This window comes from Maylandia zebra, linkage group LG4 (genome assembly GCF_041146795.1).
Source record: "Maylandia zebra isolate NMK-2024a linkage group LG4, Mzebra_GT3a, whole genome shotgun sequence".
NCBI classification, from domain to species: Eukaryota; Metazoa; Chordata; class Actinopteri; order Cichliformes; family Cichlidae; genus Maylandia; species Maylandia zebra.
Genome location: NC_135170.1, coordinates 35,884,025 through 35,900,658, shown reverse-complemented (window position 1 = coordinate 35,900,658; position 16,634 = coordinate 35,884,025). Strand labels below are relative to the sequence as shown.

The following is a 16,634-nucleotide window of genomic DNA, read 5'->3' as shown; positions in this document are numbered from 1 at the left end:
AGAAAGCCAGGTGGGCGCTGCTGTGCGTTGGAGTTGAATGAAGCTGAACTGCTGGTGCTGATGGTGGTTTTGTCTGCAGGGTGGTGTTTGGACCGGAGATGGTGATGCTGGGACCCGACGAGCAGTTCACCGTGCTGTCGCTGTCTGGGGACAAGCCAAAGAGGGCCAACGTCATCAAGGCCATCTGCCTCCTGCTGGGGCCCGACTTCTTCACCGACATCATCACCATCGAGACGGCCGACCACGCCCGGCTGCAGCTGCAGCTCTCCTACAACTGGTAAGCGCACGCTTGTGTGAGTCCGTGGCGAGGCCGGTTCACAGCACAGCAGCATGATCTCTGACTGCTCCGGGTTTTTAAAAAAAAAAGTGCATTTCCGGGTTAAAGCGCCGACAAACGCAGACGCCTCTCAGTTCTAAGTGTTTCTTACCTTGGCTCCTCCCCCTCTCCCTCACAGGCACTTCGAGGTGAAGTCTGGGGTGGACGCAGCCAACGCCGCGGCCGTGTTTTCGGTCCCCGACTTTGTGGGCGACGCCTGTAAAGCCATCGCATCGCGGATCCGTGGAGCTGTCGCCTCGGTGCAGTTTGATGATTTCCACAAGGTTTGTATCGGAACATCCAGCCTGTGATATCCTGATGCTTTTACATTCAGAATGAAATGAAATCACCAACTGATGAAGAACAAGCCGGTCTGCAGGTCGGCCGACCGACATCCATCTCTGTGTTTGTGTTCTGGGACTTCGCTCGAGCAGCTTTGCATGATTCAGTTCGAAATAATCCTTCTTTGTCTCACACTGAACCTGAGAGCAGCCTGTGAAACGAGTTGTTTTACCCCCAGACCAGCGCAGGTTCGAGTAGTTTTCTCCTCATAATTAATGTCAGCTGAGTGTACTCAGGCTTGATAAGAACAAATGACTAAAGTAAAATATTAGTCGAAAATGTGCCTCCATCCGTTGTGGTGGGAGTCGCACAGGTCACAAGATTCAAATAGAAATATCAGATCTTCCCTTCAGCACCGTCTCTGTGGATCATAACTGCTCAGTTCATGTCCGAGTACAACGAATTGTTTAAAAATCCCAGATTCTGACGTGATCGTTGAGCCAACGTGTTTCTTCTGCAGAACTCGAACCGGATCATCTGCTCGGCCGTGTTCGGCTTCGATGAGAAGATGCAGGTTCGCTCGAGTCTTCGCTTCAGCCAGAACAACCTGGTGATCAGCAGCGTGGACATCCAGTCCGTGGAGCCCGTCGACCAGCGCACACGAGATGCCCTGCAGAAGAGCGTCCAGCTGGCCATCGAGATCACCACCAACTCTCAGGAAGCGGCTGCACGGTCCGACACACACACACACACACACACACACACACACACACACACACACACACACACACACACACACACACACACAGCATCAATGAGACGTCGCAGCTTCATGAGGTTTGCTTGTGTGCAGACACGAGGCCGAGCGTCTGGAGCAGGAGGCCCGGGGGAAGCTGGAGAGGCAGCGCATCACCGACCAGGCCGAGGCGGAGCGAGCCAGGAAGGAGCTGCTGGAGCTGGAGGCGCTCAGGTGAAGCCAGACGCCACCAGCAGGAGAAAATCAGAGCGTTAGATGGCTCTTAAATATCTTCTCAAGGTCACAGGATGCAAACAAACCACGACGCCTAACGTTATCAATTATGAGACTTCGACATGTTTTATGTCTGTCGTCACATTTTTGTCCGATTTTTAAAGATCAGCTTGGAGCTGCTTCCATGAGGCAGAGCTCGAGTGTAACACACAAAGACTCTGACAGACTCCAACCGTCAGAACTAATTTACAACAAACTGCAGACAAAACTAAAAGTGTGTGTGTGTGTGTTTCAGCGCGGCGGTGGAGAGCACCGGAGCGGCGAAGGCTGAAGCTCAGTCTCGGGCGGAGGCGGCTCGGATTCAGGGAGAGGCGGCGGTCAGCGAGGCCAAACTGAAGGCCGAGGCTCAGAGGATCGAGGCGGTACGTTCACACTTCCTCCCTTTCAGTATAAAACATGTCAGTAAAATCTGCCGCCTGCTTTAAAGTAACGAGTCGGCATCAAACGCTGACTCACAGCTCACTGATTCACCAAAACGATTAAAAGTGAGCTTGAAATAGAGTTCAAGGGTCGAATGATGTCACACCGATTAATCCAGTTTACATGAACAAAAACACAAAGACTTTGTGCTGGATGGATTTAACCTCGCCGTCTGAAAGAAGGCGCCGGCTCACGAGTCCCAGTTTAAACGGATTCAAAAGAAAAAGTGACGCCGCGGAGTCGAAGCTGTCCAAGTCAAAAAGAAGAAGCTGGCAAATTATCGCGCAGATCTAAACAGCTGTGTTAAAAAATTCTCTCTCGTCTCCATGGCGATATTTTCTGTCACATGTTTTGGCTGTCGTCTCTTCGTTGTAGTATTTCTGTCGTAGCGCTACGTCAAAGTTTTCCCTCATCCTTCTTATCTGCTCCATCTCCACACCAGCTTTATTCAGTTTAATTCAGCCTCGAGGTGCTTTTTATTGTAAGGTCGACCCTATATGTCTCTGTAATGTGTGTGTGTGTGCAGGAGGCGGAGCTGCAGCGCCTGGCGAAGGCTCGTGAGCAGGAGCTGAGCTATAAGAAGGAGATCGACCGTCTGGAGGTGGAGAAGCAGCAGCGGCTGGCTGAGATCGAGAGTCAGCGCTTCAAGCAGATGATGGAGAGTTTGGGCAGCGAGACGCTGAAGGAGATCGCCAGAGCCGGCCCCGAGATGCAGGTACAACACCCACGCTGCTGACACCACACCCACGCCGCTGACACCACGCTGCTGACACCACACCCACGCCGCTGACACCACACCCACGCCACCCACGCCGCTCACACCACACCCACGCCGCTGACACCACACCCACGCCGCTGACACCACACCCACGCCGCTGACACCACACCCACGCCGCTGACATCACACCCACGCCGCTCACACCACACCCACGCCGCTCACACCACACCCACGCCGCTCACACCACACCCACGCCGCACGAACATGAAATGCTCCGAATTATTTTAAGAATAAGAAAGACTCTGCTGAGAGTCTACGCCACACACAAGCTGATTATGTGTTTATTATAATAAACATTATTGTGTTTATTAAAGCAAAAAGGTTTTTTCTGCTCTTTTTGTAGACGTCTGACAACAGGTTTCATTTCACTGAGCCATCGCTTTTATTTTGAAAAACCACACCATACTTGTTAACCGACCACCGAGCGAGAGTAAAACTAGAAGCACGCGTGTTTCAGACCAGACGCACGAGACTTTGTTTCAAAGATCTGTGTTTGAAAACGTGTAACTGAAGGCGACACGCTCGCCATCGAGCTTCAACCTCAGTGGTCTGTGTACGAACGGCGTGATGATGAATAGGGCGCGACGTTGAACTGCAGCACAGACTCGTTACAGTCTGTCTATTGAAGATTTATTAACGCAGTCTTTGCTTTTAATTTGCGCTTGTTTACTTTTCCATCACATCGCTCGCCTGACTCGGACGCTGGCCGCTTTTTGCAGCGTTTGCTCGAATAATAAACGTGTAATAATGAATTAAAACAAATTCGAGATTGTTTGCAGATGAACCAGAGTAACGTTTATCGTCTCATTTAAACCTGTTACTGCTGCGCAGGTGTTTATGCTGTCTTATAATGGGGGGGTTATTTTAAAGCATCTGCCCCAAAATAAGGTTTTAAGCCTTGTTTTAATTTCTCTTGTTGTTTTTGCTGCTGCTGAGCTTAAAACTGTCTGCACTGGTTTGTTTCCTCCAGGTGAAGATGCTCCAGTCTCTGGGGCTCAAGTCCACCCTCATCACGGACGGCTCGTCTCCCATCAACCTCTTCACCACAGCCAACGGCCTGCTGGGGGCGCTGCCGGGTCAGGGACAGGCCCAGTGAGGAAGAGGAGGGGAACAGATGTGAAAGTAAACCTCAGCAGATCTTCTCTCTTGTTTCTGTTACTGCTGACTTCTCAGTGATTTCATTCAGTTTCTGCAGCCGTCAAACAAAACCCATCTTTTAGCCTCGTTCATCAGCTCTGTGCAAAGAAATGTTTCTTTTTAATCATTTAAGCCCAAATTTGTTTAACTTAACACGAGCGTGAAACGTTAGACTGTGACGAGGCTCAGAAACATGAAGCTGATGCACCTGAAGGACACAGACCCTCATCACATCTCGTTTTTTAGACTCGTCATCGACTAGTTTAGAACAACTGACTTTTCAAAATAAGAGCCAGAGGAACAAATATGAAAGCACTGCTGGTCGAAATTAACAACACCTGATGGTTCAGTGGAACAAAGGTCACTGATGAAGACGACTCCTGACATTTAGGAATTTCTTTCTGTTGTTTTCTTTATTTTTCAGGTTCAACATTGGAGGTCGTGACGGGTTTTTTCCACCTACCTACAATATGTTAAAGTTCAATATTAAAGCGATGTGTGCTGGCCGGAGGAAGTGAGGTGCGCACGTGTCGGAGAACCCGCAGCGAAGATGTCGTTCACCGTCCCACACTGACAGCCAAAGATTTGTTCCTACTGAGCACTTTTTCTCCCAAAGCTAAAAATGCTGTTTACAGATGTTGACTCTGGTGTGTGGATGTCTCTGCCTTACAAAGTACTCATGTTCTTCCTTCTGTGGTTTTTTCGCTGAAGCAATATTAAAACTGACGTCCTCCGCTGTGCCCGTGTTTTATTTTCATGAGCTGCTCTGATTCGCCAATAATGAGCAAACAAAAGCTCCAAACGCTCAGTTCATGACCGTGTTTCTACTCCCGGCCCTGTGTGAGGTCATGGGGTGTCCCCTCTCTGGGTTCAAATGTTCCTCCAGTCCAAAAGCAAAGCGTCCTCACCTTCAGCTCCAAAGGATCACGTGTTCTCTCAGCTGTTACAATAAAGTCAAACAAAGGTTTGTTTTCCATCTAAATCTGATACGCCCCATTCTGATTGAAGGATGTATGAAACGGGGTCAGTGAAGCCCAGGACGAGGGGGCAACTGTGCTCATTAAAAGGTCAGGTTGTGGGTCACTGATGGGTGGAGACAGACCCTGTTCATCAGTCAATCAGAAGAAAGTCTCAAAGGTCAAAGAGCACACGAAGGCCTGGCGTAAAACAAGCAGGGATGATTTTGAGCCGCGACCCACGCAAAGCCAAAGAGCGAGGCGTGGCCCGTTTAATCCACCTGAGAAAATCCACCTGAAGGAGCTACTCGGTCTCCTCCATTTGGCCACAGGTTCTCATCCACATCACATCTTATGTCATCTAGGGCAACACACCTAGGAAAGAATCTTCTGGCTGCCAGAATTGAAGGAGTTGAAAAATTGAAGGAGTAACAGCTGTGCAGATGTTCATCTACAATGAGAATCAGCTGTGGCTGGTTAAACTGCATTTTTAGATTTAAAATATGTTTCAATAAAATATTGCTGTTGGATTTTGCTCTTTTTAAGTTTTGCATTGTGTTATTGTTTTGGCCATAAGTTTAACAGTTTTGAAAACAGTATGTAAGCACATGCAAAATGTCCTGTACGTACAAAGATTTTTGGCAGTTGTTGTGTCTGAGTGAGAAGATGATTCATGAAATTTGAGAGATGTAGTCATTGAATGCATTTTGTGCCAAAACAATGATAACTGGTCCTCAGTTTAGCCCACATAGACTTCTGTTGTGCTCACTGTGTGAGGAGTTTTGCAAAAGTGACCTAAGTATTGAGAAATGTGTCCTAGCGTCTGTAAAAAACTGTAATAGTTAAATATTATTGTTGAGGGGCACAGACAGGACTCCGCACGCACACACAGATAAATTTTTTTTTTTTTTTTTTTAAAGTTGCCTCAACAAAAGGGCACTTTGGGCACCCATCAGGAAAGGGGCGGGTGCTCAAGCCCCTCTAGCCCCCCCTCTGCACGTGCCTGACCCTAAGACCTGACCAACTGAGACACGCAAACCCCCCCGACCACATTATGGTGGTAATCCCTCAGGGGGAAACAGATTTCAGTCAGGTTTCAGAGCTCATCACAGCACAGAAACAGCTTTGAAAACTGCTAATTTAAATAAAAGTAAAACAAAGTAGGCCAAGTTATAAAGAAAAAGGCAAATTCACCAAGTCTTGAAATATAAAAGTGAAAAATAGAAATACAGAATAAAATAAAATATCTTTACAACCAACAACATAAAATCTATCTTAATTACATGACCTTATTTTGCAAAAATGAAATGAGAATAAAATCAGACATTCAATTTATGGACTCAAATTAACAGAGTCGCATTAAACGCACCTCACTGCCTGCCGTAGCTGCACCTCAAAGGTTGGATTTAACCAAAGTCCCGCAATTAAAGGAAATTTAAAAAAATGTTTCTAACAGATACAGTGAAGAACATTAAAATCGTTCACTGTCAGTTACAGCCGCTATGACCCTGACGCCCTGCCTACTGAGAAACCTGCCCCCGGGTCATCTGCATACTAACAGTGATTGGCTGAGGGAGGGTGAGCATGCGCACAAACACAACCGCGGTAAAGTGAGCCGTCATTTGTGAGCCGCGGTCAAGCCAGCCGCCTCCTATCCGCCGCATAAATTTCCTTGCGCATTTACACCAGTCTTTACGGTAGCGCCTTTTCGCTTTATATCCCGATTGAAAGCCTAGACCCGCGCACACGTGCACGCGCGCGAACACTCACACGCGCATGGGCGCACACAAATTACAATGAAACAGCCCGATACAGTCAATACAATTATGGAAATGTCAGAAATTCATTAAAAATCATCCTGAGTAGTTGAGGTCCAACTTTCAACAGATTCCTTCTCCGGGACACCTACTGTACCTGTGTGCCAGGTTTCAGCCAGATTCACTGTAAAATTCCTCAGAAATTAATGGAAACTTCTATTCATTTATATACAGTCAATACAATAGAATTATGTCAATTTTCAAAAATTGCATTTATAATTTTATAATGCATTTATAATTTATAAAAATTGCATATAAATGTCCTTTAATCTTTGAGGAATTTAAAGTAAATCTGGCTGAAACTTGGCACACAGGTACAGTAGGTGTCCCGGAGAAAGAATCTGTTGAAAGTTGGACCTCAACTACTCAGGATGATTTTTAATGAATTTCTGAAATAGACATAATTGTATTGACTGTATCGGGCTGTTTCATTGTAATTTGTGTGCGCGCGTGTGCGTGTGCCTGTTCGCGCGCGCGCGCGTGTGCGCGAGTCTAGGCTTTCAATCAGGATATAAAGCGAAAAGGCGCTACCGTAAAGACTGGTGTAAAAGCGCAAGGAAATTTATGCGGCGGATAGGAGGCGGCTGGCTTGACCGCGGCTCACAAATGACGGCTCACTTTACCGCGGTCAAACACAGCACGGAGCGAAAGAGCGAACGAGATGTGAAATATGTCATCTCATGTGTGCCTTTTCTAGCGGTTTTGCAGCTACTGTAGTGAATCGTGTCCATGTTCAGTTTGGTGGTAAACTATTATTTTCGTTCTCAACTTGTAAAAGTTTGACTTGAGCGGGCAGGATGTTTGTTTGAGGGGGCAACGCCCCCTCTTGGCCCAGTGTATAGCCCGGCACAGAATGAACAGGTGAGATTGGGACCACTGGGACCATCTTCATCATTTATTTCACGTCATTTTGAGTTTTGCATCTGGGTTGGGTTTGGGATCACCAGCTTCACGTCACAGTGACGTTTAAACGTTGAGAGTGATCAGAGAGGAAACCGATGTTTAAGGCGCCATCAGCAGACGCTCCAGCTCCAGCTCTGGGCAGCGTACTGAACACTGGGGCTTGTGCTCCCGTGTGTCCACTAGAGGGAGCTCACAGAGTTCTCTGTTGGTGATCATGCTGTGGCGTGTCCCAGGTGAGGTTGTAGATTTTAAAGCTGCACATAGGCTGAAGCTATCACACTTAAGGAGCAATGAAACAACTACAGCTTTACTCCGAATATTACGTGTCTTTGTACTCCCCACAGATCCACTGGATCTAAATGAAAATGATCGATCCTGTGCAGAGCCACCATGATTTTCTGCATGTTTGAAATTTCGGACATGTGAACACAGGACCCCCCGCTGGAGCCCCCAGTGGACAATAGAGGAACTGCAGGTTTCAGTCCCGGTGTTTGCAAACGCTCATGCTTTCTCTGCACAGCGACCCCGATCACACCGATCAGCCTGAGCAACAGAGAGTCACGCGTGTGAAAGAGCATGTTTTTAGTCTGTTATTAGGATGGACTCGATCGCAGGCACGTCAGGGCGAGCAGCTCTGCAGAGACGAGGTGGCTCCTCTTTAACTCAATTCATCGACCCTGTAATTGAATCGGGAGGATAATGAAATCCCTCAAGGTTGACTCTAACTCTCTCCAACTGTCTCCTCTCCTTCAGGTTCCTCTTCATCTTCTGTTATCGACCCATCGCCCTCTGCTGGCTCCGCGTTTGCGTGGATATCCAGGATTCATCGATAAATCAGCTGATCGATGCCACAGAAACCCTGAGTAGTAAACGGCGAGCGTCACAGTCAGACTGAGAACAGAGACGTGTGTTTGTGCAGCGACTTTTCAGTAGAAATGAATCTTAATTCATTAAGAAACTGACAGAAAATTAACTGGTGACTCACCCAGTCCTGCACTAATCTAATCTTTCCTCCACGTAGGACTTTGTGTCAGATTTGCTCTTTTTCACATTTTTAATAGACTCGTGAAATGTTTATGTTCTGACTCTTCTTTTTTCTCTTACTTGAAAAAACAATAAGATCCAGAAACACAATGGTTCATGACATCCAACAATCGCGTTATATTTTCAGAATGATGCCAGAAACACTCAGCGTTCACCTCAGCGTCTCTCTGCAGAGAGGTCGGCATCTTCCAGGCGACCAGTCGGGACCTGTGTGTTCTTCACATCCACCAGATCCAAGCTGAAGCGAACACAGCAACATTTACTGCAGGTTCGACTTCAGCCTGTAACCAGCATCACGCAGAGAAACACATCTGAGAGCATCTTCCTGCATATATTATGCACTTTTGTGCTCATTTAATTCCTTGTTTGTTCTGTATCTGCTGCTTTCCTGTGTATCAGTGACAGCTGTCTGCTTGCATACGTAGTACTTGCTTTGGTCCTATTTCTATTATCTTCCTTTTATTCTCTATGTTACTTGTTAAGCATACCCTTGGTTTTAAGTGTGCTTTATAAATAAAGTTTATTATTATTATTATTATTCCTGATAACCAATCGGGAGGCCACGTCGAGGACAATCCAAAGACCTGAATCTCCTGAGTGCATTTTAAAATCACCACCCTGTGAGCCAGCGGGCACAGATTCACCCTCCTCAGATCCTCAGCAGGGAGCCAGATGGCAGCGGCGTCACGCTAAGCTCCAGAATGCTCGCCAAGGTGACATGAAGGCAGGCGAACGCAGAGAAACCAAATGCACCTCATAAGCACCCAAAGCACAGATTTACTGCACAGCTGCACAGAAAACGCTCCGCGGCAATAACAGCCCAAGAAGAAGAAGATCAGAAGCACCCAGCGCTGCCGACTGAAGCCTCCGTCACACCATGAACTCCACAAGTATATACACAGTACACAACTGCACACATCCAACCACAAACAAAGAAATAACAACAATAACAATGAAGGCGAACCTTCAGGGTCACGATCTGCACAACAGCAACTAGACTTGTTTTCCATTGTGCCCTGGTACTGTAGGAACGCGACACTCAGAAGCAGCTTTTGGTCACAGCTGTCCTCTCGTGAGTTTCACCGTTGGTTCTGAAAAACGGACTGAAAGGAAAAAGGCAGCAGGGTGGAGACAAAGGCTGAAGCAGCTCCGACTTCGATTCGTCACCACGTCACATGATCAACAAGGAATCAATCAATCTTTATTTATAAAGCACTTTTCATACAGAAAAAATGTAGCACAAAGTGCTTTACATAGTTAAAAGCAGCCCACCCCACCCTCCAACTCACTCCCCACACTCTCAATACACGTATATCCCCCCACCCCCACCCCCACCCACACACACATACACACTTAAAGAGTAAAAATTGGGCTGGGCTCGCATGAGCCAAGTGAGGAAACACTATAACAGGGAGCCGTCTGCACCGGGAGCCGGTCACAGACCGCAGCCTCCGGGCTGGGCACACAGCAGGAGGGAGGCCAAGGAGCCCCCCAACCAGGCTGAGAGGACCCCAGAGACCCAGCAGCCACGGTCAATAACAGCCCCGGTGCAGAGAGCGCCCTCCGAGGAAACACTGATATGATGCAATACGATATATACAGGGTAAAATGATAAAATAAATAAGAACAGGATACAATATAAATATAAATATAAATGGAGTAAGAAGATTAAAAAATGAATAAGAATAAAATCAAGAAATATTAGGTAAATCCTAAATTAATAATAGAATAACAGGATAGAATAAATAAGCATAAAATAAATAAACGCTAAGTAAAAGCTAAATTAAAAAGGTGGGTCTTGAGCCTGTTCTTAAAAACATGTACGTTCTCTGCGGCCCTGAGCTCCTCCGGCAGGCTGTTCCACAGACGAGGACCATACCACTGAAACGCTGCCTCTCCGTGAGTATGTGTCCTGACTTTAGGGACAATCAAAAGGCCAGTACCAGAGGACCTCAGGGTCCGCGAGGGTTCGTATGATAAAAGCAGATCTGAGAGATAAGAAGGCCCAAGACCATTAAGACATTTAAAAACCAATAAAAGAACTTTAAAATCGATCCTGAAACACACGGGGAGCCAGTGCAGCGATTCTAAAACCGGTGTAATGTGGGCCCGCCCTCTGGTCTTCGTCAGCACACGAGCTGCCGAGGAACGACCTCACGAGTTTGACCAAACTGCAACTTCTGCCTGAAATCACCTAGAAAGCCATTTAATGTGAAGGTGGCATCGCCCGACCACTGCAATGACACCAACCAATGAAATTAAAGCAGCATCTGCACATAAAGTCGTACTGCAACGGGCTGTCACTACAGCGATGTGGCCGATCCTGCAACCACTGAGAGTCCATACAGCAAAACACCTGCAGCTAAACCAACCAATGACAACAATTTCTGCAGCCAATCACTGCAAACACTCAGAGCAACTAATCACCGACACTACGGCAACGCCAGCAATCTCTGCATCTACAGCAATCATTTCATTGACAACCTGCAACTAAACTGTTGCGGTGGATTGGTTCTCCACCCACCTGCTGTTCAAACCTTGCCTTTGGAAGGGGCAGTCAATCATAAACAAGTGTGTCTTAAAGGGGGAGGGACTAAAACAGACACAGGTTGACCCTGGGGGCCGCAGTAAGGCCCAGTATCAGATAAAGGATTATTGTCAGTCATGCAAAGCTGGGAGTGAGCAGAACAGGAGTTTGCTGTCGCTCCGGCCTCACTGATACATCGCTCTGACCGAGGGAGTCTTCACACTCATTGCTGTGACAGCAGGCAGCACACACACTGAAACACAAATACACTTCTCTTTGTGTTTTCCTTTAACAACCATCTGTTTGTGTAGCTGTGGCACTCTGTGACCTTTATTTTGAAAGGTGCTCGTACAGCCTCAGACTGGGTGGATGAAAAACGGTTCACTTTAATGCTTCTGTGCTGCTTCTGTTTACGTCTCCATCGAAGATGAGTTATAGGAGCATATCTCCTTAAACATGACACGTGTTTTTTGCTTCACTGTCTCCTCTGTGAGCGCCTCCTCCTGCCAGTGTTTGGGGTCATTTAGCTTCTCGCTTTCTCCTCATTTGTTATTGTTCTCACCTCAAATCCCTTTCCTCTCCCTCCCCTGCTGCATTATGACAGCTCCCCTCCCCCTGCCTCGCACCTCCTCCTTTGCTCATCTGTTGTTTCTCCTCCTGTCTTGTTACTTTTCCATCTCTTGTTCCTTCTGCAGACACCTGGAGATGCCTCTATCTCAGCCCCCACACATGTAACACGAACGCTCTTTAAAATTTTATTTCCCCTGCTTTTCTTCTCTGTTTCCCATCCTCCCCCACCTCCCCACCTTCCTCCTCCTCCTGCTGTCCATGTCCTCATCTCTCCTCTCGCAGCCCCAGCAGAGTCCTTTAATAATTTATAAGAATCTAAAATTCAAATGCAGCTCGCTGGGATAGAGAGAGAGAGAGCTTTTATTAACAGTGAAGAACCAGACCTCTCTCTCCTCTCCCACCACATCCCAACATCTCACTCCCTTGCTGACGGTTACCATGACAACCCTCTCGTCCTAGAAACAAGTTGCAAGAAAATGAAGTCTGCCACCTCATTATGTCTCCGTCCTTCCTCCCTCGCCACCTTAACGTCAAATAAAAAGACACGAAAACATAAAAGCATCTGTATGAACATGCAACACGCCGACTTTTTAAGATGACGTTGAACACAAACGACTGTTTTGCTTTTGCAAACTGAGCCTCTGCGTTTCCAGTATCGATTACTGTGAACTTAAACACCCACACACCTTCTCCTGATTTATGGCCTTCTATTAAGCTGCTGATGGGCTGTGAATAACACACAAGTGACTCACGCAGTTCAACAGCCCGACCGCATTCAAAAAGGGAACTTTTTTTTGCCTTTGCCATCAGAACATCATGACGGAAAATGACAACGAATCCACATTTTTGCACAGATTTGGCCTTTAAAGGCACGTGGTCCCAAACTTTTATCAGCTGTAAAACAGCCTGTTTCAGTTTAAGCGATGCTTTCAATAAACTGCATGCTCAGAAAACTGTTTTGTCTCACTCCCATTTCTTCTTGTTGCATATTTAAGATTGACTTGGAACCTTGTTACAATCCAACTGTGCAAAATGTGAATTTTTTGACAGTTTTTTTTTTTGATTGGGACTGTATGTGCACCTGTGGGATTTGCATAAAATATTTGCATACATCATATAGATGTTGGTACTCACAGACAATGTTTATGCAAAGTCTCATCAAGACTGGTCCACCAGTCTAGAAGGAAACAGGGAACATGCAAGCATACACGGATAAGCTGCGATATAAAATACTTGGACCAAGCTCATGCTTAAACATCAGCAGCAGTCATATTGATTCATTTCATTTCCTTTCACTTATTTATTTATAAAGCACATTTAATAACAACAGGGAGCTGACCAAAGTGCTGTACAAAATAACAGTTAAACAATGACATTGACAACAACATTAGGTAAGAAAATTAAAAGAAAATTAGGATAAAATAATTGGTAACTCTCACACAGTTTCGAAAGCCAGAGTAAAAAAATATGTTTTAAGATGTGATTTAAAAAGAGTGACAGTCGGGGCCTTTCTAATGTGGAGAGGTAGATCGTTCCACATTTTCGGTGCCACAACCGCAAATGCCCGATCTCCTCTATGAACCATCCTAGACTTATGTGAGGTAAGGAGCAGGTGATCGCTTGATCGAAGGGCTCTAGAGGGCGTATAAAGCTGCAATGGGTCAGACAAATAGTCCGGTGCCCGGCCAATTAGCACTTTATTAGTCAAAAGTAAGATTTTGAATTTAATTCTAAAACGTACTGGAAGCCAATGAAGGGAAGCAAGCACCGGAGTAATATGTTGGTGTTTCTTCACACGAGTCAAAAGGCGAGCTGCAGCATTCTGTACCAGTTGGAGCCAGGCCGAGCTGGACTGACTGACACCCACATATAGTGAACTGCAGTGATCCAGTTGAGATAAAATGAACGCATGAATGGCTCGTTCCAAGTTTCTAAAGGATAAAAAAGATCTCACTTTGGATAGGAGCATTAATTTAAAAAAGGGCCGCTGGACAGCTGAATTAATTTGTTTCTCGAATGTAAGTTTGCTATCCAAGAAAACCCCACGTTTTTTACAAGTGTTTTAACAGCACGTTAGGTTGCATAAGTCCAAATCTGGGGCATTGAAATTACAGCTCGGTCCAAAAATAATTACCTCAGTTTTATCCTCGTTGAAGGTAAGAAAATTTGAGGCCATCCAGGTTTTAACTTCGTCAAGACATTTGACTAGCGATTCCATGGGTGTGGAGGTGTTTCTATTAAACCGAAGATAAATCTGGGTGTCGTCAGCATATGAGTGAAAGCAGATGTTATGCTTCCTAAAGATTAGGCCTAGGGGCAACATATAGATTGAGAAAAGAATTGGGCCTAATACGGATCCCTGCGGGACACCACAAGTAAAAGGAGCTGGGGAAGAAATAAAATCATCAAGGCTCACGGAAAAAGTCCTCTCGGAGAGATACGACCTAAACCGTTCCAAGAGGATACCTTTGATACCACATTGCTCCAAACGGGAGATCAGAATGCTGCGGTCAACAGGATCAAAGGCTGCAGTTAAGTCTAGGAGCAGGAGCACAGCTGGGTCATACCGGATTAAGTATTTTTAGGAGGGCATTTTCTGTGCTGTGGTGGGTTTTGAAGCCCAACTGGAACTTCTCGAAGGTATTATGACTATTTAGAAAGGTTTGTAGCTGCTCAAATACAATCCTTTCTAAAATTTTTGACAGAAACAGTAGTTTGGAGACAGGTCTAAAATTAGCAAGAACAGAAGAATCAAGGTTCGGCTTTTTAAGCACTGGCTGCACTACAGCGTGCTTGTATCCAGTTGGTACCACTCCAGAGCTGAGACTACTATTAAAAATAGTTAAAATGTCAGGACCGACTACCTTAATAATCTTTTTTAGAAAATGGGTTGCTATTGCAAAGATCTTCCACCTGGTTAAGACATACAGCCTCAATCTGGTCAAAAGCAGTTGAGGAGGTATATGTTAATGAGACATTATACAGAGATGGGGTAGATGTAGATGTAAATGGGGCGATCACATCAAGAATAATCTTGCATTTATTATTAAAATTTGAATCCATCTGCTCAATACCATCACCAAGGGAAGAATTCGACAGTCTTTCAAAGGCAGTGGAAAACTGTTCTGTGGCCGTTGGTTTAAAAACACGATAACGTCGTGTTGAGGATGTAGGTTTAAGATGGCAATGAGATAAAAGTATATTAAACACTAATGGACAGTGGTCAGAAAAGATTGCATCACTTATTTCCAAATTAACAACTGGTAATCCCAAAGACAACACGAGGTCCAACGTGTGGCCCTGTACATGTGTTGGATCCAATACATGCTGGATGAGGCTAAAAGACTCAATCAAATTTCTTTAGCCAGCTGGTTGTGGGGGCAGCATACATAGTTTAATAGTTTAATAGTTTAATTATTTATATAGCACATTTAATTACAACAGGAGCGTTGACCAAAGTGCTGTACAAGAATACAACATACATAATAAAACAACTTAGAGTATTAAACATGGATATTAAAATCACCTACTAGTAAAATTTGATCATAACTCGGGATGATTCCTGCTAAAAAAGTTGAAAAATCTCGAATAAAATCTTTGTTATATTTTGGAGGTCTGTATATTACTCCAATTCAAAAAGTAGGATTTCGAAGCTTGAGTAGAAGTCTGTTGAAAGTTGTTTATATGTTAGTCTCTTCCTGAGGACAGCCGGAACTCCGCCTCCGCGTTTGCCCATACTCGGCAGATTTAAATAACAGTCAGAAGGTAGAAGTTCAGTAAAACAACTGAGCTCACCTCAGCCAAGTTTCCGTTAGGAGCATGAGATCCAAATCGCGGTAAGTAAAAAAGTCCTTTAAAATAAAGGTTTTATTAGCTAACGAGCGGACATTAGCAAGGCTGATCCTTAGTGAAGTCGAAGGCTTAGTAGTGGAAATAGGAGCCCGTTGAAGCGTCCGCAGGTTCTGGAAGTTTACTCCTCTCCGACAATGTCGCGGCGGTCGCAGGCATTCATGTACAGTAAAACACCAATGTGGAGTGTTTCTGTGCCAAAGAAGTACTTTAACTTTTTTCCAAAAATACATTCATGTTTGTATTAAGATGCTGTAACAGTGTGGCTGCTTACACTGAATAGTGATGGGATTTCCAGCTCTTTTTAGAGAACCGGCTCTTTCGGTTCGGCTCACTAAAAAAAGCCGAATCTTTTCGTTCGCGACCGACACATTACTAACACTGAAGAAAAAGGTCTAAAACAAGCAGAAGAATAAACACGTGGAACTCCCGACTCCCATGAAACAACCTGAAGCCCAAACTGAGCCATGCAACAGATGGAAAAACACCCCCAAACCTGAAAGAATGACCGGATAAAACATGAGATCAAGGTCCGGGAGCAACTGAAGCAAGAGAGGATAAACTATGAAAAAACTGGTGCTTTCGTAACAACACAGGGCAGTGAGGATGGGAGGATCTGGAGGCTGTGTCCCACTGGAAGTCTTCCATTTGTTTTATTTAGTCCAAAAAAGAAAAGCCTAAGTTATACTTACAAACTCTCCCCTCGGGGTGAGACCATCTTATCGGAGCGAGGCTCCCCGAGAGAGTCAAGTGAGTCTTCGCACATCCGCCGGTGTGGGCAAAACGACAATCTCCCTCCAGAGATTTAGCACATCTTTATTGTTATTGTTTTTCATGTGCTCGTGGGATTTGCTCATTAATAGAAAACAACTAAATTCCTAGGTAATTTTCTTAGCATCAGGTGACACCGGTGTTTCTAACAGTTCTTCCTCCTGATTGTAAAATGATTGTACAGTAAAATTATTGTATCTCTACAGTTTAAACATGTAATAAGCTTTGCCCTGC

At 45.4% G+C, this 16,634-nt stretch overlaps 1 protein-coding gene across 4 annotated transcripts in view; it reads left to right on the top strand.

Moving 5' to 3' along the window:
* mvp (major vault protein) overlaps window positions 1–4,701 on the top strand; it is a 12,207-nt gene extending 7,506 nt beyond the window's left edge. For all 4 annotated transcript variants that reach the window (XM_024802284.2, XM_024802282.2, XM_024802283.2 and 1 more), the window contains exons 10-18: window positions 1–10; window positions 80–277; window positions 456–600; window positions 1,119–1,330; window positions 1,452–1,568; window positions 1,864–1,990; window positions 2,575–2,763; window positions 3,797–3,948; window positions 4,388–4,701. The exon at window positions 1–10 is cut by the window's left edge and continues 226 nt beyond it. In XM_024802284.2, the coding sequence (XP_024658052.2) occupies window positions 1–10; window positions 80–277; window positions 456–600; window positions 1,119–1,330; window positions 1,452–1,568; window positions 1,864–1,990; window positions 2,575–2,763; window positions 3,797–3,922 (1,124 nt within the window). In that variant the 3' untranslated portion in view covers window positions 3,923–3,948; window positions 4,388–4,701. The remainder of the gene's footprint in view (window positions 11–79; window positions 278–455; window positions 601–1,118; window positions 1,331–1,451; window positions 1,569–1,863; window positions 1,991–2,574; window positions 2,764–3,796; window positions 3,949–4,387) is intronic.
* The last annotated feature ends 11,933 nt before the right edge of the window (window positions 4,702–16,634 follow it).